Source organism: Streptopelia decaocto (genome assembly GCF_964273445.1).
Source record: "Streptopelia decaocto genome assembly, chromosome: 1".
In the NCBI taxonomy this organism is placed as follows: domain Eukaryota; kingdom Metazoa; phylum Chordata; class Aves; order Columbiformes; family Columbidae; genus Streptopelia; species Streptopelia decaocto.
Genome location: NC_138663.1, coordinates 96,540,030 through 96,560,655, shown reverse-complemented (window position 1 = coordinate 96,560,655; position 20,626 = coordinate 96,540,030). Strand labels below are relative to the sequence as shown.

The window sequence follows — 20,626 nt, the reverse complement described above, 5'->3', positions numbered from 1 at the left end:
AACCACAGCTGGAATTAAAGGTCAACCAGTACCATAGATATGATTGCACATACTAGTTTTTTCTGTGCATTAATCAATGTTTAATTCCTGTGAATGTTGGCTGCTAATGCAGAATGGGGGAGACTCCAAAATACCTGTGGTATATAATAGGAGCCAGAGAGGTCATCAAGTGCAAAAGGCCAGGAGCATGGCATGAATAGGAGATGCTGTGTTTGCTGCATTTATGATGACTGTCTCTCATTATACAGCTCAATAGGCAATTGACTGGTACACGCCTTATTTACCTGTAGGTTTTTGTTTGTTTTTGTTTTCCTAGAAGTCCTTTTAAAGTAACCACCTTATAATCCTGAATAGCATGCAATATTCTGTCATCATGCATGTCTGAGCAAAGCTTGCATCCCAGCCTTTGTGTTAGTCCAAGGCAATGTAGGAAAATTCTGTTAAGAGGAGTCGTGTTCTGGCGATGGAGACTTGTGTGTTTCCATACATACCCAGTTTGCAGACTGAATAACCTTAGGTTTGTTTAGCAACCTACAAGTGCTTTTTCATTTTCCACCCACAATGTTGTCATGTAATGGGCACAGTTTTGAGCTCAGCTGGTCAGAATTTCCAGAAGGTCTTTCCCTTCCTTTAGCAGCCCTGTTTTGGTTCAAAACAACTTTTGGGTTGACTGGAAGATATGTAAGCAGATGAGCAGAACTTGCTGAGAAAGATGAGTGGATTCTGGGACACTTTACTTTGGGGAGAGGACCACAGGAGAAGGGAGATACCAAGCTTGTCTCTAAAGACTGGACCAGCCAAAACCACTGTTTATTAGTGTCAGCAAGGACGTTGCAGTGAAAAAAATAAGAAGGATCCAGTCGGTACTGCTTTATGTCTTCTCACAGTTCAGGCTTTTTCTCTCCTGGGGTTTGTTCCACTTGATTTCCACCTGCTACCTTGCTGACAGAGCTGCTCTAGTTCTGCAATGCAGCATCTATCAGATGGTAGATATTTGCCTCATTAAGAGCACTTTCTTATAAACAACATCTCCGTTGCACTGTCCAGGTGCTCAGAAGCATTCCCACTTCTTTCAAGAGTAGGACAGCATTTGTCCTTGCTGCTGTGCAGATGACAAACTATGACTCTGTGAGGGAGAGCAGCAAACGACAGGGCAAAATCCTCAGTGACCCATGCGGAGATACAGCAGCCAGAGAATAATACGTCTGTGTGGAGCTTTCGCGACATATTTTTGAGCATGAATATGTGACTACTGAGCACCTTTTTATATTATCTTGTCTAGGAACTGTTCTTCATGCTTTGTTGGAGAAGTAACTCTTCCTGCTGGTATCTTTGGGTACCGTATAGGTGGGTGGCAAATGAGAACAGCCAATGCAATCTATTCTGTAGTCTTCTTTCCACCATGAACTATGAGTTCTCAGTTCCCTGTCATGCTGGGCAAAGTGGCAGCTTTCCCTGAAATGTATCCCCTGCTTTTGTTTCTAACACAAAACAAGAAAGTGAAAGCATGATAGAAAACTGCTTTGGCATGAGTAATAAAAGACAGTTGAGTCTGATTTATGATTTCTGCTGAAGTGAAGTTGTAGCTGTCCATAATAATTTCAAAATGATGAGTGGAATGCAGAAAAAGTGGTAGGTGGTAGATGGCCTCCATCTCATCTTAATCTGATCTAAAGCCCAAACATTGCATTTTCTTGTGAGCTGATCAGTGACTATCTCAGAAGTTACAGTCCCTGATCGTTCACTGCAATATCTGTCCATTCCTCTGAATTTTCCTTCCATAGCAGACCAGAATTCCAGATTCGTGCTTTTTGTGCCTCTGTGATACAGTCACAGAAGAAATGTGCAACCAGAGTCAACTGGGATGGCATGAAAAGCAAAAGATGGGAACTCCAGATGTTAAAAAGAAAGGTGTGCCAATAGCATGATGAAGCAGATGGACAGAAACAGGGAAGTTGACCTGAAGGGTGACATTTGGAGGAGCGTGAGCACTCAGGGACTGTGTCAGGCTCTCCTAGTGCTGGGGCTCCTGTGGAGCTCATGGTGTCAGAAAGCTCTCCAGGAGCCACCAGCTGCCTGTCCTTCGAGTCCTGTGACTGCAGTTAGTACGACCAAGCGAGCGGAGGGTGCACAGAGCAGCAACAGGCACTGAGATGTGCAGGTGCTCTGTGGTGTCATGTGTGGTCAGGCAGCACAGATGGTGGGATCTGTACAGCCTCACGGAGGAGTAGTCTGCAAAACATCACATCCAGTTCTCCGTTTCTGAAAAGATGCTGCACCAGGCAGATACACATTTGAAAGAAAGCAATTAGGGAAAGCAGCAATTGTAGCGCCATCATATACATATCTATTCATATGTGAATAATGGCATAAGTAACTCTGTCTTTTGTGAAATTATACTCCTTTCATATTTTATTAGCTAATAACTTTCTGACAACTGAGTCATCAAATTGCAATAAAATAATAGTAAAATATTTTACCAGTGAATATTTTAGCTGGTGTCTGACAATTATGTACTCACTTGCTTTCATTGGAAATATTATTCAGGTAAGAACAAGGCATATATCCACTAGAAGAAAAAAATATGGACATGTCTGTCATTCTAGAAATACATGAAAGCAAGGGGAAGTATAGGAGCAGGACAGACAACAGGGGGTAGAGTTAGAAAATAGAGTATTTGAGTAGCATTAGCTGCAGATATTCTATATGTAGATTCTACTCCCCATTTTAGTTTTTAATGGCATACGGCAAAGCAAAGGAATCAGTTAGTTTTGAAAATGTATTATTAAACTCAAAAGCATAATGACCACTATTGTCAGTTGTTAGGTACTTGAATAATTGGAAGTCTAATGGCAGAGAAACCAAAAAGGTAAGAAGTAACATATCTAAATATTAATTTTGGCAAACATTTCTGTTTGCCTGTTGTTATTGCACATATTTATTCTTTTCACTCATACCTATTCCATACAGAAAACCTTTTGCCATCATTGTTTCTGAAGAGTGATTCAAGTCAAATTGCTAGTTCAGGTTTGGTCATTTGCTCACATTATTAAACACTGGCCATTATTAATTAAGACATTTGAAAAAATAGCTTGCTAAGTGTATTTGTGAATGCTTTGAAATATTCTCAGAACTAACCACTATCCTTAGCTTCTGGATGTGTAATTCCTCAGTACACTGCTATCAAATTGAAATACTTGGACCATGGGACAAAGAAGAAAGTGAGTTTCTGTTCATGTCCCTGCTGCTGAGGCAGCATGTGACTTGGAGCCGTGTTTTGGCACCTTTTCTTGAGTGGAACGGCACCTCAGTTGGCATGGCACTCATGCCAGTGCAACCAGCTCCCTGGTAATGAGCTGCCATGCACAAATAAGCACAAACAAGGACTTTGGCCATTAATGTTTCTGCCCTGCGAGCAAAAAGAAGTTTGGAGTTTGATTTGCTTGTTTGTTTTCTTTTCCAAAGCACATTCTGATCTTTTGATGGCAAGTGCTGTACAAATACTGAATATGATGACACGCTTCCTAAGTAAACAAGTAAATAAGCTTAGTAATGATAGCCTTGGCCTAGTATGGCATTACTGTGGGCACTGTACAGTCATAACGAATGACAGCAGTTGCTCTGCAAAACCACAAAGTTAAGGGAGGGGAGATCAGACAGACATAGCAAAAAGTTAATTCCCAGTGCCTGGGCACACTGGTTATCTAACCACCATTGTAGCCGGCAATGCAGAAAAGGACAATTTTGAGGTGACATGAGGAGAGAGATTAAAATTTAGCTCAGTGAATGTTCTCAGGGGTCTGCTTTCCTTGCACATATAGTGTCATTAGCAAAGTCCAGGAGAGTTAATAATGTTGCCGCGGTCCATATAGATGGTGAAGAAGTGGTTGGACCTTGCACTGTGCCACAAAATACTGCAGCTAAGGGAAGTCCAATGCCTTCTGTACCAAGGTGAATATTTTGTATTAAAAGGGGCTCCTCCATTGGCAGTGTGAGCAGCTGTCTCCTAAGAAGCTGGTCATGCTTTCCCTAATCTCTGTCCTTGATGAGCTGCTTGGAGAAGCAGAGCAACAGCGTAGTCACCATAAAGCTCCACCAAGGTATTTTCTCCATTTGTTGTTGCACTAGTTACTAGTAAGTTAGTACAACCAGGTTTTGTGTATCTGAGCAATTACAGTGCTGTTCATGTGGTTTTATATAGCTGCTAGGCCACAAGATGAATGACCTGAACAGCTCTCTTCTTTTATAGGAGTTAATAAGTTTTACATTTCCTTACCACCTCCAGCTGCAGGACATTAGTTAAATTAGACAATATTGCAGACCTCCTAAAGCTCTATAGGGAGCTCAAGAAGTGGTCCACTGTTATTCATGGGTCAGTGTCTTTGAAACGGTATGACTTCATAGGTATGACTTCATAGCCTTTTCAAAAAAAATATATTAACACTATCTTAAAACTAGAATCTAAACTTTTTTTTTTTTTTTAAAGGAAAAGGCCACTGAGAAATTTATATAAATTTACTAAGACAATTTCAGAGGCCTAATACTACCTAGGTTCAAAATATATAAGGATTATTAAATGTAAAACTGAAGGAACTGTTCTTCTGTAAAGGATTTTAATAACAGCCATGATTGTCTCTTGTTATTTAGCTTGCTGTTGTGCCTGCAGGCCTTCCTAAATGCTTATTGTACAGACACACTATAAAGAGGCGTTATAGCTCACAGCCTCAGTTCTGACAGGATGAAACAGTTTGGTGAACATCACTGATGGAACGGAGAAAAGAGTAACAGGAAAGGTCTCTTATTGCAGCCTGTGTTGGAGCTTGATTAGCCAATAGGTTGATGTTCTTGTCAGAAATGCTTTCTTCAGCATATGTGAAGAACTGCTTATCTTTAATTTTTCTTTTAAAGGCTGTCTCTTTCATAGGAAAAGGTGGGTGAAGCCATGTGCAAGGAAGAGGGTGGCTGTTCTTTCCCATGGAGCACAGGGGAGCAACCCTTGGGCTGCAAGGTGGGAGGGCAGAGGGGAGCGGGGAAAACACAGTGAGGACCTGGAGCCCCAGTCCTCAACTTTGGTGGCCAAAACCATCCTGGGTACTGGGTGTCTATGCAGAGGTTGCTACAGCTCAGGAAATCTGGGAGTTTGTTGAAATTAAACTGGACAGTGAGGACTAGGACTCACTCTGCAAGGACGCAGTGAGCAAGAGGACCATGCTTTGTACAACCTTCACCTTTCTTTCTGGTGGACTTAGTCACTGGAGGTTGCTCAGTACTGTCTGACTTTCTAAAGTTGAAACACCTTTTTGTTTTCCTTAGAAAATTCACTTTATAAAAGAGGTTCAGGCAAATCCAACCCAGAGCCCAATTGTACAAGGTCTGGATGTGGTGGAGTTGACAACATCTACTAGGCTTGGAGTCCCACCATGTCGTAGCAAGCCAGGAGAATAGCATCTGCACTAGAGACTCACATTTTCTTGCTTAAAATGTAGTTAGTGCCGAAACAAGCCAAAAGCCTGGCATGCAAAAGATATACTTTCTAAAAGGCTAAAACAAGTGGATGAGGTTGCAATTTTCTTTCTTTTTCTCCTTTGCAGAATTTATAAAGAATTTGGATTTTTTGTATGGGGATAGCCACTGCTGTTGAACCTCTTGTTTTCACATCATAACGCAGGTCATGGCTGTCACGCAAGGCAGGGCAACTGATGTAGAAATGCTGAGAGAGTCAGGAGGTGAAAGCTGAACAACAGGAACAGAATTTTCAGACTTGATGGGTTTAAAGTTATTGGGGGATTTAAGTAATATTTTTTGTTTTAATTAATTAAATTATTTTGTAGAGTTCTTGTGAAGGTCAATGGCTAATGCTTTGGACAAAGGATGCTTTTGTTAGAGACACGTTTTCTTGGAAATAAAAACATAACAGTGTTAAATATATTTTGAGATACTGACACCCTGCCCCTCGACCAACATCATTGACATAGGCAGACTGATGACCCCCTGTCACCCTGCATGTTGACTGACATGGGCAGCGTGGACAGGATGCTACCCATGGTATCTGTGTGAGGTGTGATGCCCTCAAGTCACACTGTCATTGCTGGAGCCAAGAGGTGCTGTGACTCTTATCTGCCTTCAAAAGGCATTTATGTGACTGGTTGTTGGTGCCAGGTGAGCTGGACACCAAGTGTCCCTGGATGTCCACTGGAGGCACAGCATCATGTATGATGCCATGGTTGCTATCAGTGATCAGGTGAGCCACTGTATAAGCATGCTGTTGCTCATCTTTCACACTGCCTCAATAAATCTTTGCTTCGTAATGTGTTGTCAGACTCCATCACTGTTCACACCACTGACACTGAGCAGATAATCTGGAAAAAACATGGGATGGTATATCTGGCATCAGAAATACAGTGAAATATTGTGGTACCACATGTGGCTTCTGTTCTCCCCATTTGATTTCTACCTGCCGTGTCTTGATCATCTCAACTCTGAAGAGCTGTAGCCACTCTTCCTAAATGATAGCAGTAGAGAAAACATCAGGACTGGAACATATTTGCTGCATTTGATACCTTTTTTCACCTCCTGGCAGCAGCATTTCTCCTATTTGGTCTGTCAAAATTCAATAGTTTAAAAATAGAAAGGAAAGAAGGAAGGAGAAAGAAGGAACTTCTGAGACCAGTTTCACCCATAATTTTCAAAAGCCTGGTTTATTTTTAGAATCTTTACTTTCCTGGTGAAATTATCACAGGGGTTTTTGTAGATGTCTGTAAGTGTGTTTTTATATCATCGTAACTGACTTAACTCTGTTTTTGTTCATCTCCTTTTCTTTCCCAGTGGAGTTTTTATACTGTGATTTGGCTTCCATGAAGTCTATACGGCAATTTGTGCAGCAGTTTAGAGCAAAGAATTGTCCACTTCATGTCCTGGTGAATAATGGTGAGTTCTGTTTTTTTCTTCACATATCTGCAGGGGAAGATGTGACAAATGGGGCTCTCATCTATCACTTCACATTTCAAATCAATTGTCTGAACCATACGGCAGGTTACAATATGGCTGCATTAACAGAGATGTTTTTCTAGCAGTTAAATTGCATTTTTTTGATAGATTGTCAGCTGAGCAGACTGAAAGCTTTAGTGCCACCCCTGCTTGTGATGTTATTGCAAGTCCTGTTCCTTTGCTGTTTTTTTTTTAACTCTCCAGCACTAAAAGTCATGCGACTGCACAAGAACCCGAGCATCCCTAATTAAAAAAAGACAAAAAAAAAAAGTGGAAGTTGTACTTTATGTTTGTAGGAAACCTGTCCTTTCACTTTTATTTGCTTTCTCTCTCCCTATATTTTCCCTGTATGAACACCTGCATTTAGTGTAGCTGCCTGGTGAGCTGAGTTCAGGGGTTAATCCATCTGAAGTATAATCTAGAAGCGACGTTGGAGCAGTCACAGCCTTAGATCAAGGTGCTGCTGGAAAGCTGATCACAAAGCTGCGTCCTCAGTGGCCAGGGAACAAATTAAAAGGACAACATTTATCTTACATTCATACAATTATCAAGTGAATCTCGTTACTCTTAGGGATTTTAACTTTTGTTATTAACCTACTTGCCTTTTAATTATGTTTTACAGCTATAGTATTTTTGGAAACCAATACGTACAATATTTTTTCTCCAAAAACTCTGCATGGTCTGCCTGGACTTTCCTAAAGGGGAATTTTCACAACTGTTTAACTAGGGGAAAAACCCACCAGCGACAATATAGGCTTGTTTTAGAAGTTTTCTGCTCTTCTGTGCTGCTGTTCTTGTTTTCCCAGTTATTTGCATGTATATTTGTTAAGGCATCCTGAAGTACATTTTCTGTTTTTCTGTGCACCCTTCAGTCCTATTGAAGGCAAATGTGCTGTAAATAAATGGATTTGTTACATTTGTTGATGCCTTAAAGAGTTCTCAGTAACAAAAGAAAATATTGCAATAAAAATTCAAGAGTATTTTATTTCTCGATTGATATGAAACATTAATGAAATCTTCAATTAAATGTTCATTTTTATTTGATTAGTCAAAAAAGCCTACCATTATTATTTTAATTGTATGATAATTAAAGGTAGTGGATATTTAATCCTGGTTACCAAATCCTTCCAGTTTTACATGCCTGCTTCTGAAGATGCAGAGTACAAACTGTTACAGAGATGAGAACAACAACATTTGAAAAAACATCATTTTGTGGAAAAGATACTTTGGAGATCTATGCACCCATCAGGCATCCCCTGCCCTCCACCAGTTGTCTGCATGAGCAAAGCCAGGACTACAGCAGGGGCTTGGGGGCAACTTGGGGAGAACTGATGGGTCTGAAGCAAGAGCACAGCTGGGAAACCCTCTTGAATAAAGGGTTTTGTTCTGCCCTGGCTGCTGCTCAAGCAGGATGGATGAAAACTGCAGTTACATATGTCATCTTAATCAAGAAACAAAGTTATATGTAAACAGATCTCCTAATGTGCCTAATATGATACGAGACCAAAGAGCGTATGCCCTAAGCTTCTTTGAAGAAAGATGCTTGAGACTAATATAATGTTTGCCTGAATCAGTCTATATTTTCATGACCTTAAAGAAGGGCATTTGATTTGACTTACGCTTGGTTCCCAAAGACAGTTGGTAAAAGAAATCTGTCATTTGAGAAAATCCTGTTAGAAACTACAATGAAGTCCAACTCTGCTTTTTGCTGAATCTTTAACAGAATCACAGAAGTGATCATATCTAAAGCTGCTTTAAAGCCTCCTCTATAATTAGGTTAGTCTCTACCACTACTTGGCAAGTCACCAGCCTCCACTTCTGAAAGCTTTTTCTTGCATTTTTTTTTAGTCCTTTTTGTTTACTCTTGTAAGTAATCTGTAGCATTTAGTTTTGTTACTAGTTTCATAGTGAAAACCCAAGTGATTTCTTGGTACACATGAGGAAAATGAACCTACCCCGTGGAGAAGAAACGGCCTGATGCAAAAACCTTTGAACAGCTGCTCTTGGCTTTCTATCAGTGTGGAGCACATCCAAGACAAATGCTGATGTTTGGTCTCACTGGTAGGCTTTTCCTTTTCCTTTTCCTTTTCCTTTTCCTTTTCCTTTTCCTTTTCCTTTTCCTTTTCCTTTTCCTTTTCCTTTTCCTTTTCCTTTTCCTTTTCCTTTTCCTTTTCCTTTTCCTTTTCCTTTTCCTTTTCCTTTTCCTTTTCCTTTTCCTTTTCCTTTTCCTCTCTCCTCTTTCCTCTTTCCTTTTTTCATTTCTTCTCCCTTTTTTTTTTTTTTTTTTTTTTAATGAGGAAGATACAGTCCATCATGGACTGCAGGGGTGGAGGCACTACTGACTCAAAAGCCTCATCACAGTTGCCAGCTCCACTGCCTTCATTGCTTGATCCCATGGACACAAGCTTGTGTGCCTGGAAGAAGACAATGCTTGCAATATTTGAGTGTCTGATGGGAATGAGCTGTTGGGCATATTGTCAGTGAGTGTGTTTGCTTCCTGTCAGAAAACTTGGTTGTCAACAGGAAGGCATTTTTCATGACCAATAGATGTCTTGCAGAACATCTCATAATGACGTGGTTGATTTTCTTATATCTCAGTGTATGCATCTAGAATAGTAGGTTTCTTGGTATCACCTAGTACTTTTTTATTTCTTACAGATATTGAAGCTCTAGAAGTCTTGATATGAAGAGGTATTTTTATTTTTTAGCATGTGAGGAAGAGTCTGTGGGTCAGGCATCTGTGTAGTTCATTTGTAGGCAGTCATATGCTTTTAAGAGTATGACCCAAAGTCTGTTTGCGCTAATAGAAAGTCTCCATTAGGTTTTGAAAATCAGACTTTGTGTGGGTCCCGTGACTTCTTATTCAGGCCATCAGCAACCTAATAAGAATTTTCCTCTCTATTTTCGGAGGACCAAGAATTTTACTGTCAAGGACTGTACTCCTTTATTACATTTAATGTAAAAATGCTAAGAACAACTACATTGCATTTTTTTTCCATGATATACTGGTATTATTTAATTGCTTTAAATCAAAATCTTTTAAACTGATTGATATAATCATGTCTATATGTTAGTGATCTTTCCACATCTTATCTCCATGAATATGTATCCTGTATCTATGCAAAGGTATATGGTTTTTGTTGTGGGCTTGTGTAAACTGATCAAAAAGCCAAAGATTTCAAGATGAATCGAGGACAGTTCTAACATTATACAGGAATGCAAACTATGAAATTGACATTGAAATATTATTACAGGCAGGTGATTTGGCATTAATTACTGTCTAGGTAAATAATTGATATTACATGTCTCACTTAAGGTCCTTATGAAATTCAGCAGTTTTCCAGGTCACTGGTCATTTTTAAAAAAATGTATCTCCATCACTTACTCTCCATCACTTATCTAGCTCAAGGATTGAATTGGAAATTAAACTAATATTAAAATACTGAGTTTCAAGGTATTCTTCTAGAGCTAGACACCCAGGTCCCACAAAAATTTCTGTAAGTTTTAGGTATCCACCTAATTCAGGCACTTTAAGAAGCCTTACAGGAACATTTAGGGTGTTCAAAATGGAGATTAGTGTACTAGCGTAATCTTCTCTCTTTTTGTTATTGCTGATTTTAGCATATACATTTAACTTTCTAATTTCTAATGTAAAAGGAAAAAAATGGTTGAATGCACACATTATTTCAGCTGACAAATAAAGGCCTGTTTTTCCATTACTATGCTTTCTGCATCAGTAATGTGCATGCTCAGCTCTTGTTTTTTTAAATAAACAAAACATATTAAAGATGCAAATAGACTATTACATAAACTTAAAAAAATTATGTGCCAGTGCTAAAGAGAGAAAAATGCTATGACACAGAAAACAAACTATTTTTCTTTGAAAAAAAAAAAGTAGCTAGATAGTTGAACTACGAGCCACAGAAAGATGGATGCAGTAAAAACAGTTTAGAAAACTTAATCTGACAGAAGGTCAGAGGAATATGCCTTCTAGTCTGCTAATTAGGAATTGGGTGCCAATTTTTTGGTGTTGTTTTTGAAAGTAACTGTGTCTTTGTACAGTTCAAAAACATTTAGCAAATTACAGCATGTACACTAGTGTAACTATTTAATGCATTCATTAAAATGGTATTGCTGTTAAGACACAATAGAAAGTCTGCTATCTTCCTGTGGTTGCAAAAGGGACAGTTAGTAAAACACTTCATTAAATTCCACGAGCAGTACTCACCGTTTCATGCCAGAGATTTTTTTTCTAACTTGAAGTCAGTCATTTTCTCTGTGTGCTAGAAATGCTTCTCAGCACCTTGTAGTTAATGTTTTTACTTTTGTGTTGTTTACAGTACTTAGTGATATTTAAACCAAGAGAGCTAACACCAAAATCACAACATCTTCAGTGACAACAAAATGCCTACAGATACTAAATTTGCATGGTCTAACTCATTAACAATGAAATACCAACGGCCTTCTCTGTTGCAGTTAATTGAATGGTTTGAGTTTGGCTACAGATTGGGAAAGGAGGTGGAGAAAATGATGAGGATATTTAATATATTCCTTGGCATGAACACAAGCACAAATAAATAACTTAGAGATTTCAGGATGTTATTAACCTATAGGTAGACAGATTACAGTTAGTATATTTCAAGTTGAAGCCTATCTAAGCCAATTTAAAATCAATATTTCTGAACTGCTGGCTAATTCAGAGGTTCGTAGTTTGTATTTCATAGATCATCTGAGAAATCTCAGTGTCTTGATAGAATGAATAAGTCTCTATAAGCTTCCCTCTTTAGTTCCTAGGGCATAATGAAAGCTGTATCAGTAGGTAATTATGTGAAATATATGTTTTTTTGTGTGTTACCTACACTCAGTTTAGCCATGTGCAGCCCAGTCATAATCCTTTGCAGGGAGCCATTTGTGTAGTCTCATGGATGCTGTCACGGTGGATCAGGTATTAAATTATTCTTGTGTTTCCGTATTTGCAGGGTCAGATCTTCAGAAGAAGTGTGAGATTTGGGGACTGAGAACAAGTGGATATATCAAAACCATACAATTTTATAGCTATCTACCTATTCATATCAGTTATTGATTAGTTAGGTTTTACAATAGTTACATCATCACAATAGGATCTACAAAAAGATCCTGTCCCGCTGGATTAGGTAACAATGAGCTCCCCTCTCTGTAGCATCTGCAGGTTACACAGACTATAAGATGAGAAGGAGAGAAACCCCAGAGAAGTGGAAATTCACTGGAGAAGGCTCAAGGAAAAGTTAGCAAGGAAGGTTGCTCTTGTCTCCAGCGGAACTCAGATTTCATCAAAAATAATGCCCCTCCTCCAGCCACACAGAAAGGCTCTGGTGAACTCACGTTCTGATATCTCATGAATCTTGTTCCATTGTCTTGATTACAGCATCGTGTTTCATCTTTGTCCTTCCTCAAAGACAAATCAGAGCAATATGTAAGCAAAGCTGAGATGCAAAAGGTGTAGAGGGACAGGGAGAAAGAGAGAGGAGGACAAGTAGAAGGGCAAGTGGCCCTTTACCTGTATGTAATGGGTGATAGGTTCTAGACATCATGGGAGAACTGGGCCTCTGAGTGATGTCTAGAGCTGCAAAAGGAAATTTAGTTTGTCCGTTGGCTTATAATGGATATTCCATGGATGATGGGTAAAACTAGAAGATTCATAAGGACAGTAACATAATGTGTTCCAAAATAAGAATATACTCTCAGGGCCATATTTTTTGAAGATGCTCAGTGCATGATAGATGCCATTTACTGAGCTTTTTCAGAGGAGGTGATCTTTATAAAAGAGATGACTGGAAAGTATGAGGAAGCTGACTGATCACACGCTGTTCTTTACAGGTATTAGGTGCCTTGGCTACTAGAAGTAACTTGTCTGGGCACATGTGTCAGAGCTCCATGACACTGCTGGCAGTATCCAACCCAGCCTGTTCAGAGCAACCGAGAATTATGCAATGCCAACATTTACCCAGCACCCAGATTTTTAGTGGCAGTCATCAACTAGAGTTTTTATTATACTTGAATAGCATTGTTGTCTGCCAGATTGATATGTATCCTATAAAAATATATCAGATTTCTTATAAAAAGGTTTATTTTTATTAGAAGAACTAATAAGTTAGAAGAGTAACTTTAGGCTACTTCTGACTTTCAAACTATAAGGATTTCATTCATGAAAATCCTGACTTCTGTTTGATTCTATCTTTGTCTTTCTAATTATTTCCAAAGCTTTTTCTGTGTCTGTGATATAAGCACTTTGTGAAAAGGGAAATATCTCAGGCTCCACATGCTGCAGGTTCTTGACCCATTTGCTTTTATGTGCTGAATGCGAATGTTTTATCAGTGGAAGACAGATACAAAATTCAGCTATTGATGGATTAGGAAACCCAACTGGTTCTCCTTAAGTGTGTGAAACATTTGCCACTGGCTTTTCTGAGAGGCAGGAATGAGCCATGTTTTATTTTTACCTAATCCTTTCATAGCTTTTAGGTAAAACTATTTTTTATACAAATTGCAAAACAAGCTACTTTACTTCTAAGAGAATTTCTGATTGAATTAAAAGGCTGTGACTGATTTTCCTATTTTCTGATTGTGAGTGGGATAAGTCACCATTGTGCCAGACCTATGATTACTGAGGATGTTTTTTTTTCCAGCCAGACCCAATTATGAATACTCTGATTTATTTTAGTGTGAAAACAAAACCTCAGTTATGGATCATATTTTCTTTTTTTAACTGATGCGTTTTCCAGGGAACTAGCCTGTGCTTTGTGTGTTCCCTACATAGCAGTGTGACATTGAATCAGAAAGTGAATCTGTTTTTAAGGAGCTGTTGCAGCCTGTTAAGTTTTGTGCTGAACCTACCAAGTTTTGATTGTTGTTCTCATAGTCCTTAAATGTGAGTTGTTTGCAATTCTTTTCTATTTTTTCTTTAACCTACTGATAAACTAAGAGTTTGTCTTCAGTGCTTTGCTTTTTATCTTCTCCGGCACAGCTAAGAGAGTTCACTTCTCCCTTGCGAGCATTATAGGTAGGTCTGGGAGGACTAGCAGTTGATATTACTCAATTTTCAGTTCTTTACTAGTTAGCCAAACTTTTAATATTTGGGCTAAGAGTTTTCATGCCAAGCATTTGCCTAAGGCTAGTTTATTTTTTATTTAAAGATAAAAGAGGTCATCTGTTTCCAAGAATGGTAAGAAAAACATCTTGGAGTGTGTTTGGGGTTTATTTTTTTTGTTTGTTTGGTTTGGTTTGGTTTGTTTTTTTTTTTGTTGTTGTTGTTTTTTATTATTTATTTATCTTTTTAACGTCAAAAATTATGGCAAGTTTCTTTAGAAACGCTCTGGTGTTACCACAGTTTGGAATGTGGACTTGCATGCCAGCAAGATGCTGCCTTTGTGTCAGAGGCAGATGCACCTTTTGCCACCCATGGAATATTACCACACTGGGTTGAGTCAGAAGCCTGTTAAGCACTGCAGTCTGAAAATTCATGTTTTGTACTTTAATCACTAAATATTTTTCCCGTACCAGGCATGTCCTTAGTCAAGGCTAAGCAGGTCTTTCTGCTGGAATCACAACCCCAAGCCGTGGTGGGAAGTACTGTGTGCAGGCAAAGGCACTGGCAGCAAGGCTGGGCATCAGTGTCCCCTCTGCTCCCTGTGGCTATCTCTGAGCTGGGGTGGAGATGTGCACTGTGACTCACTTCAGGCTCCTCCTTGTCTTTCCACTGTCCAAACTGGGGGCCTGGGTTCTCCGTGACCTCCATGGTAATTTTCTGTCCCATGAAAAGCAGACTATGGGGTAGGGAGAGGTGGATGGGAGGTGATGAGTGTCTGGGGTTTACCTTGATATACAGTTGAAATGTGACTATGGACCTGGAACATGATTTCAGCAATCTTAGGACCTATACACCTCACCAGATGTGGGGGCTGAGGGGATGTATCTGGTAACCTCAATTGGCTAGTGACCTCATCTCTCTGGAAGAGCTGGCTCTTGCATTTTTAGGCATAGTGACAAAAACCTGTGGCATGAAAAAGGAAGAAGCCTGGTTTGCATGGAGATGGGACAAGACCGTAACTTCCATATGGGGACCAGACTCTTTTCAGTGGTGCCCAATGATAGGATGAGGGGCAGCGGGCACAGACTGAGGCATAGAAGGTTCCATCTAAACATGAGGAGAAACTTCTTTACTTTGAGGGTGACAGAGCATTGGAACAGGCTGCTCCTTCTCTGAAGACATTCAAAACCTGCCTGGACACACTCCTGTGCAATCTGCTCTGGGTGAACCTGCTTTATCAGGTGGGTTGGACTAGAGGTCCAGCTCCAGAGGTCCCTTCTAACCCCAAATATTCTGTGTGATTCTGTGTGATTCCAAGAGATGTAGATACAAGTAGCCTTGATGTAGAGAACTGAAATAAAAGAGAGGTGTCTGAGGTTGGTGAGCCAGGGGTGAACCAGTAGAAGGTGGAGTAGAAGAGCTAATGCAAGGAAACGGGACTGTCATATGCCAGCCATTAGAATAGGGGAAATCTTTATAGCGATACATTTGAGTTTGCTGATTGAAAGAATTTTTAATATATTTAAACTATGAATGTAGAATATATTGTTGTTCAATATCAGGAAATTCATAGGAGAGCAAATATGAGGGGAGGGAGCTGGGGTGGATAATGATGATGAAGAGATGCATTAGGCAGGTTTGAATGGTAAGGAGAGGTCTCAGTCAGAGTTTGCAAGTCAGACACCACATAATTTATGAGGACTGAGTCCTTATCTTGAGGACTAGAGTCTCCGTGGTGCACAAACTGATTGAACATTTTCTTGCAGTGTGGGACTTCTTGACTGTTTGGTTTTTTTTTTTTTTTTTGTGAGTTTACCGACATTTAACAGATATTAGAATTATATCCCCTAGTGGGGATGTGATTGAAACCTCTCTCTTCTGTCTGGCCACTGACTTTGCCATAACATGTACAAATTAATTCTCATCTACTCCGGTGTCACATCTTCTTGTTACTGAAGAGGGAATAGGGAAGCTGGTGGGAGCCTCAGAGACATGGATCATGGCTCGGTAAGGAAACCAGCCTCAGGAGCGAGGGAAGGGCGAGCCAGGCATGACTGGCAGATGCCTGCAGGACACACAGTGAGATCTCGCGAGATTCAGACACAAAGGAGCTGGAGTGGCTGGGTAAGAAAATTAGGGAGAATTAATTTACTGTTTGCAGGGAAGCAGAGAGGCAGATGAAGCTGATATGCATGTCTGGGGCTGAGCCTCTCCCCTCCTTCCTGCACAGATGCTGTTCCATGATAAGATCAGTGTCGGGTCACCAAATTTTGGGGGTAACGGGGGGAGGGGACTGCAGCCCAGAGCTTTGGCTGGGAAGCAGCACACCATTCTTGTCTTCACCAGGGCTGTGCATTTTGGCTGGCACAGGGAGTTGGGGGAGTTGTTAGGAAGCCAGAATGCCAAAATGGCAACAGGTGTTTCAGAGCCCCTTGCAAGGGAGCAGAAAACTGGAGCTAGAGGGAACTTGCTCAGTGCTGGAGCAGAGGCCCAGGCAGACTCCTGTGAAGGGCCTTGTTCTGGGAAAAGGCAGGACAGACTGAACCTGCTGGAGATGGCTCTCCTCTGCAACTCAGGGATCAGTCCTGACACTGCCCTGCTCTTGGTAGCTGTTTATCAAACTGGTTTTTATGGTGACCAGTGCCTTCCAGGGAAGGTCCCTGTCCCACCACCAGTGCCAGACAGGCACATGTCCTTGTGTCTCCCTAAGGCGAGATACTAGAGGATCTAGAGTTCACACCGCATTAATGTGGACTCTAGGTATCATTTAGGTGTCATCATTACACCATGGGATAAAATTCCTTGTTTTCCTTCCATTTCCTTCCAGTTTGCTTTGACAAACAGTGTGTACATATATCCAGAACTCCAGAAGGTAGGAAACACAGGACTCTGAACTACCTCCCCTTGACTGGGGAGATAGGAAATAGGACCATAGCATTGGAAAGCTGTACCAAGCTTAATCTGTATTTTTGTGTTTTTCTTCTTAACTGTTCAGATTTTTACCTTTTTCAGCTTTAATATACTGTTAATTTGTCTTCTGTGTGTGGTTCTGTCTGGACTCATTAAGCTTTTCTAGGATACCAATAGGTGTGCAGCGTGCCAGCTCTGGGCTCTGGGTTACAGACCCAGCTTAGCAAGCGGAGTGTCACAGCAGTGCTGCAAATTCACCTCTCTGCAGCCCATACGAGGCATACCTGTAAAAAGCAGTTCTGTGAGTACAGCTGTGTCTCGGGTAGGTGCTTCGAAAGCAATTCTTCTAATAAGGCATTGTACCTTCTCATTGCTCACTACCTAGGAGAGATCTACAGGACAGATATATTCTGGCATAGCATGGCCCAATTTAATGAGGTGGAACAGGCAATCTAGTATAAACAGCCCAGCCAGGAGATGCTGCTATAGGGTTATTGAGATGTTCACTCCATTATAGCTGTCCCTATTCAGAAGGGGAGTGGGCTATACAGCTAGGCAGATTGGCCCATATATATTTTTGGTGTATGGGTGTGCAGAGCTGAGTGGTTTTGACATTGTTAAGTGAAGTGGGTCACCTCATGAGGCTGCACTCATGGGATGGAAAATCATAGATTCATTTTGGTTGGAAAAGACCCTCAAGATCAAGTCCAACTGTTAACCTGGCACTGTCACTAAACCATGTCCCTAAACACCACATCTACATGTTTTTTAAATACCTCCAGGGACAGTGACTCAAACACTTCCCTGGGAAGCCTGTTCCAATGCCTGATAACTCTTTCCATTAAGATTTTTTTCCTAATATCCAGTCTAAACCTCCCCTGGTGCAACTTGAGGCCAATTGCTCTTGTCCTATCACTTGCTACTTGGGAGAAGAGACCAACCCCCTCCATGTTACAACCTCCTTTCAGGTAGTTGCAGAGAGTGATAAGGTTTCCCCTTAGCCTCTTTTTCTTCAGGCTGAACAGCCCCAGTTCCCTCAGCTGCTCCTCATCAGACTTGTGCTCCAGACCCCTCACCAGTTTTGTTGCCCTCTCTGAACTCTCTCCAGCACCTCAGTGTCTTTCTTATAGTGAGGAGAATGCTGCTGAATGTATCAGCTACACCAGTACAAAACCTGTATGGGGAAAAGACGTTGTGCTTTTACTTTGAGTTACTGTCTCTATTAAGTTTTCCCCTTGGGAACTTTTTTGGTACAGTACATCTCTCTTGTAGACAGCAAGAATTGGGTGAATGTGATTATTTAGGTTCACCTCCTGCTGTGTAGGTGTTACATGTACGCGTATGCAGCTGATCTCTTGCACTGTCTGCCCAGCCTTTGGATTGCTGGGGGTATAAGGACTTGGCATGTGGTGGCACTGCCTCCAAACCCTCTTCCGTGAGCCTGGCTGGGAAGGAAGACACTTTGTTCTGCATGTGGAAAAAGATACTTTAAATCTTTCATTTGTAGTGAGTTTAAGAGAACTACCTTTGAAAACTTTCAAATAGCTCACTGTAAATAAATCTAGTTGAGTGAAATACTTGTATTTTTAGAGCTCTTAAAACATATTTTACAGTGGAGATGAAGGATATGTTCACAGTGGGAGGTACAGGAATTACAGCAATGCTTACCTTCATCTGCAATACAGGCAGGCATGGTACAAATTCTCCTATATAATCCAATAAAAATATGGCATGCCTGGCTTGTAACATTTGCAGCTGACATAAACTTTTTGTTTATGCTGTGTGCACTATTTATGGATTCCAAACCAAGAGTCTCCTTAGAAACTTTTATAGAAAATCGTGATAAATTACTTTTTACAGAGACAGTTCTCTTGAGTTGTATTCATTTTTTGAGAGAAAAATATGACTATTGTCTCATCATAAAATTAAAAAGAATACATTTTTATTCATTATAGCAAATTCAAATGTGTATAATTTGACTATATTACCCAAAATGCATAACTGCAGCATATTGGAATATACAATATACCTGTAAGAAGAAAAATTTTCAGCATAGTTATGCAGCAAAATATTTTCCTTACTCTCTTTTATTTCTAGTCTTGCAAAATCACACATTGATGTGTCATTTAGGCAGTTTTCCACATGCATACTGTCAGTCTTTTGCCTAAATATTTCAATAACAGCTAATCAATCACAGTAAAAGCACATGTTCAGCTTACTTATTAATTCATCCTCTAATGACATGCTGATCTTGGTGACATTTTAAAAATAAATCTTCTGGAAACAAACCAGCTAAATGAGAGAGAAAAACAAAGAAGTACATTGTATCAGAACTGAGGTGTTTGACGTTAAAGGTCTGCATGCTGCCACTTCAAATTTCACACGCACTCCAAAAAACTGTGTAGACTGACAGTTGATAATTAAAATATTGATAATTAAAATCAGAAATATACCAGGTTGAGTGGATTCCATACCAGAAGAATAAGTGAAATCATTCTCAGTATACAATGAAGAGGTAAAAAACAAAGGTTTGTTTTTTTTTTTTTTAATGTTTCAAACAGTATTGGTTTAATTGAAAGAATTAAAAATAGAAGCAGCTTTCATTCTTTGAGTCACCATTGGAGCCCTTGAGTAAAGCCGATGATGTTTCTGGACAAACGAAAATCAATAGCATGCCACTTTTAGTATCTACTGCATGTTAGGTAGTTAATAATTTAGAAAAGAGAGCTTGCTGCTACACTTACAAGGTTTTCCCTTTTGTCAGAAAAGCAGCCAGGTTCAGTTGCCTGTTGGGTATTCCTTTGCATGCTCACTCTCAGTGAATTAAAATAGCTTCTCCTCAAATAAGAGAAACTGGCCTCAAATTGCAGGGCAAGGTTTTTTAATAGCCTCAATAGAAAACCACCTCAAAGATGAGTGCCATCAAAATCAAACAAAAAAAATCTTTCAAAGGTGGTTTGGATTAATATTATTTGACCAGCTCTTGAAGATAAAAAGGGAATCATATTAGAAACAAATGCAGGCAGAGGTGATTGTGCCTGCTCAAGGACTTGACCAGGATTTCTTCTCAGAGGAAGCTCCTGAAGAACGAGCAAAATAATTTTCAGGAATATGTATCTTAGCAATTGTGCATTGCACAAGTGTAAATTTTTTCCATCTCCTGACCTGATCTCAGGTCTGTTTTCTGCTTCCAGGACATGCAGCACAGATGGTGGAGACTAATTGGGGTGGAGGGCAGAGCCTCTCTATGCTCTCAAAATCCCATGCCTCTCTGGAGGTGGAGGGGGCTAGTTGCTGTAGCACAGGCATCCTCGGGGCTGATGTGAGCAGTGACGGCCTCCCCGGGTTTGCCTGCTGGTTGTGATGCAAAGCTGAATGGCTGTAGTAGTCATCTGCTGCACTTCTTTCCAGCCAGACTCCTCCATCCCCAAGTCTGACTACGCTGGCAGAAACGTGTGTGTGCATGGAGGTGCCCATAGCGAGTCCTGCAGCAGCCCTGGCAGACACAGAAGCAGCAGTTGGGGGGTCACATCAGCTCTGCTGTGCCAGGGTTGGTTTATGTTGGCTGTCTTTTCTTGGGCTTGCATTTTACCACTGTGGCTGCAAATAGACCTCTAGCAAACTGCTTCCTCCTGCATTTTCTGAGTGTCAGAGCTTTGGAGG

The 20,626-nt window shown here is 40.4% G+C and overlaps 1 protein-coding gene across 1 annotated transcript in view; it reads left to right on the top strand.

Moving 5' to 3' along the window:
- Window positions 1-20,626, top strand: part of DHRSX (dehydrogenase/reductase X-linked) — a 171,058-nt gene that overhangs the window by 102,000 nt on the left and 48,432 nt on the right. Inside the window, exon 4 of the mRNA XM_082058708.1 lies at window positions 6,826-6,927. Coding sequence (XP_081914834.1) covers window positions 6,826-6,927 — 102 coding nt within the window. The remainder of the gene's footprint in view (window positions 1-6,825; window positions 6,928-20,626) is intronic.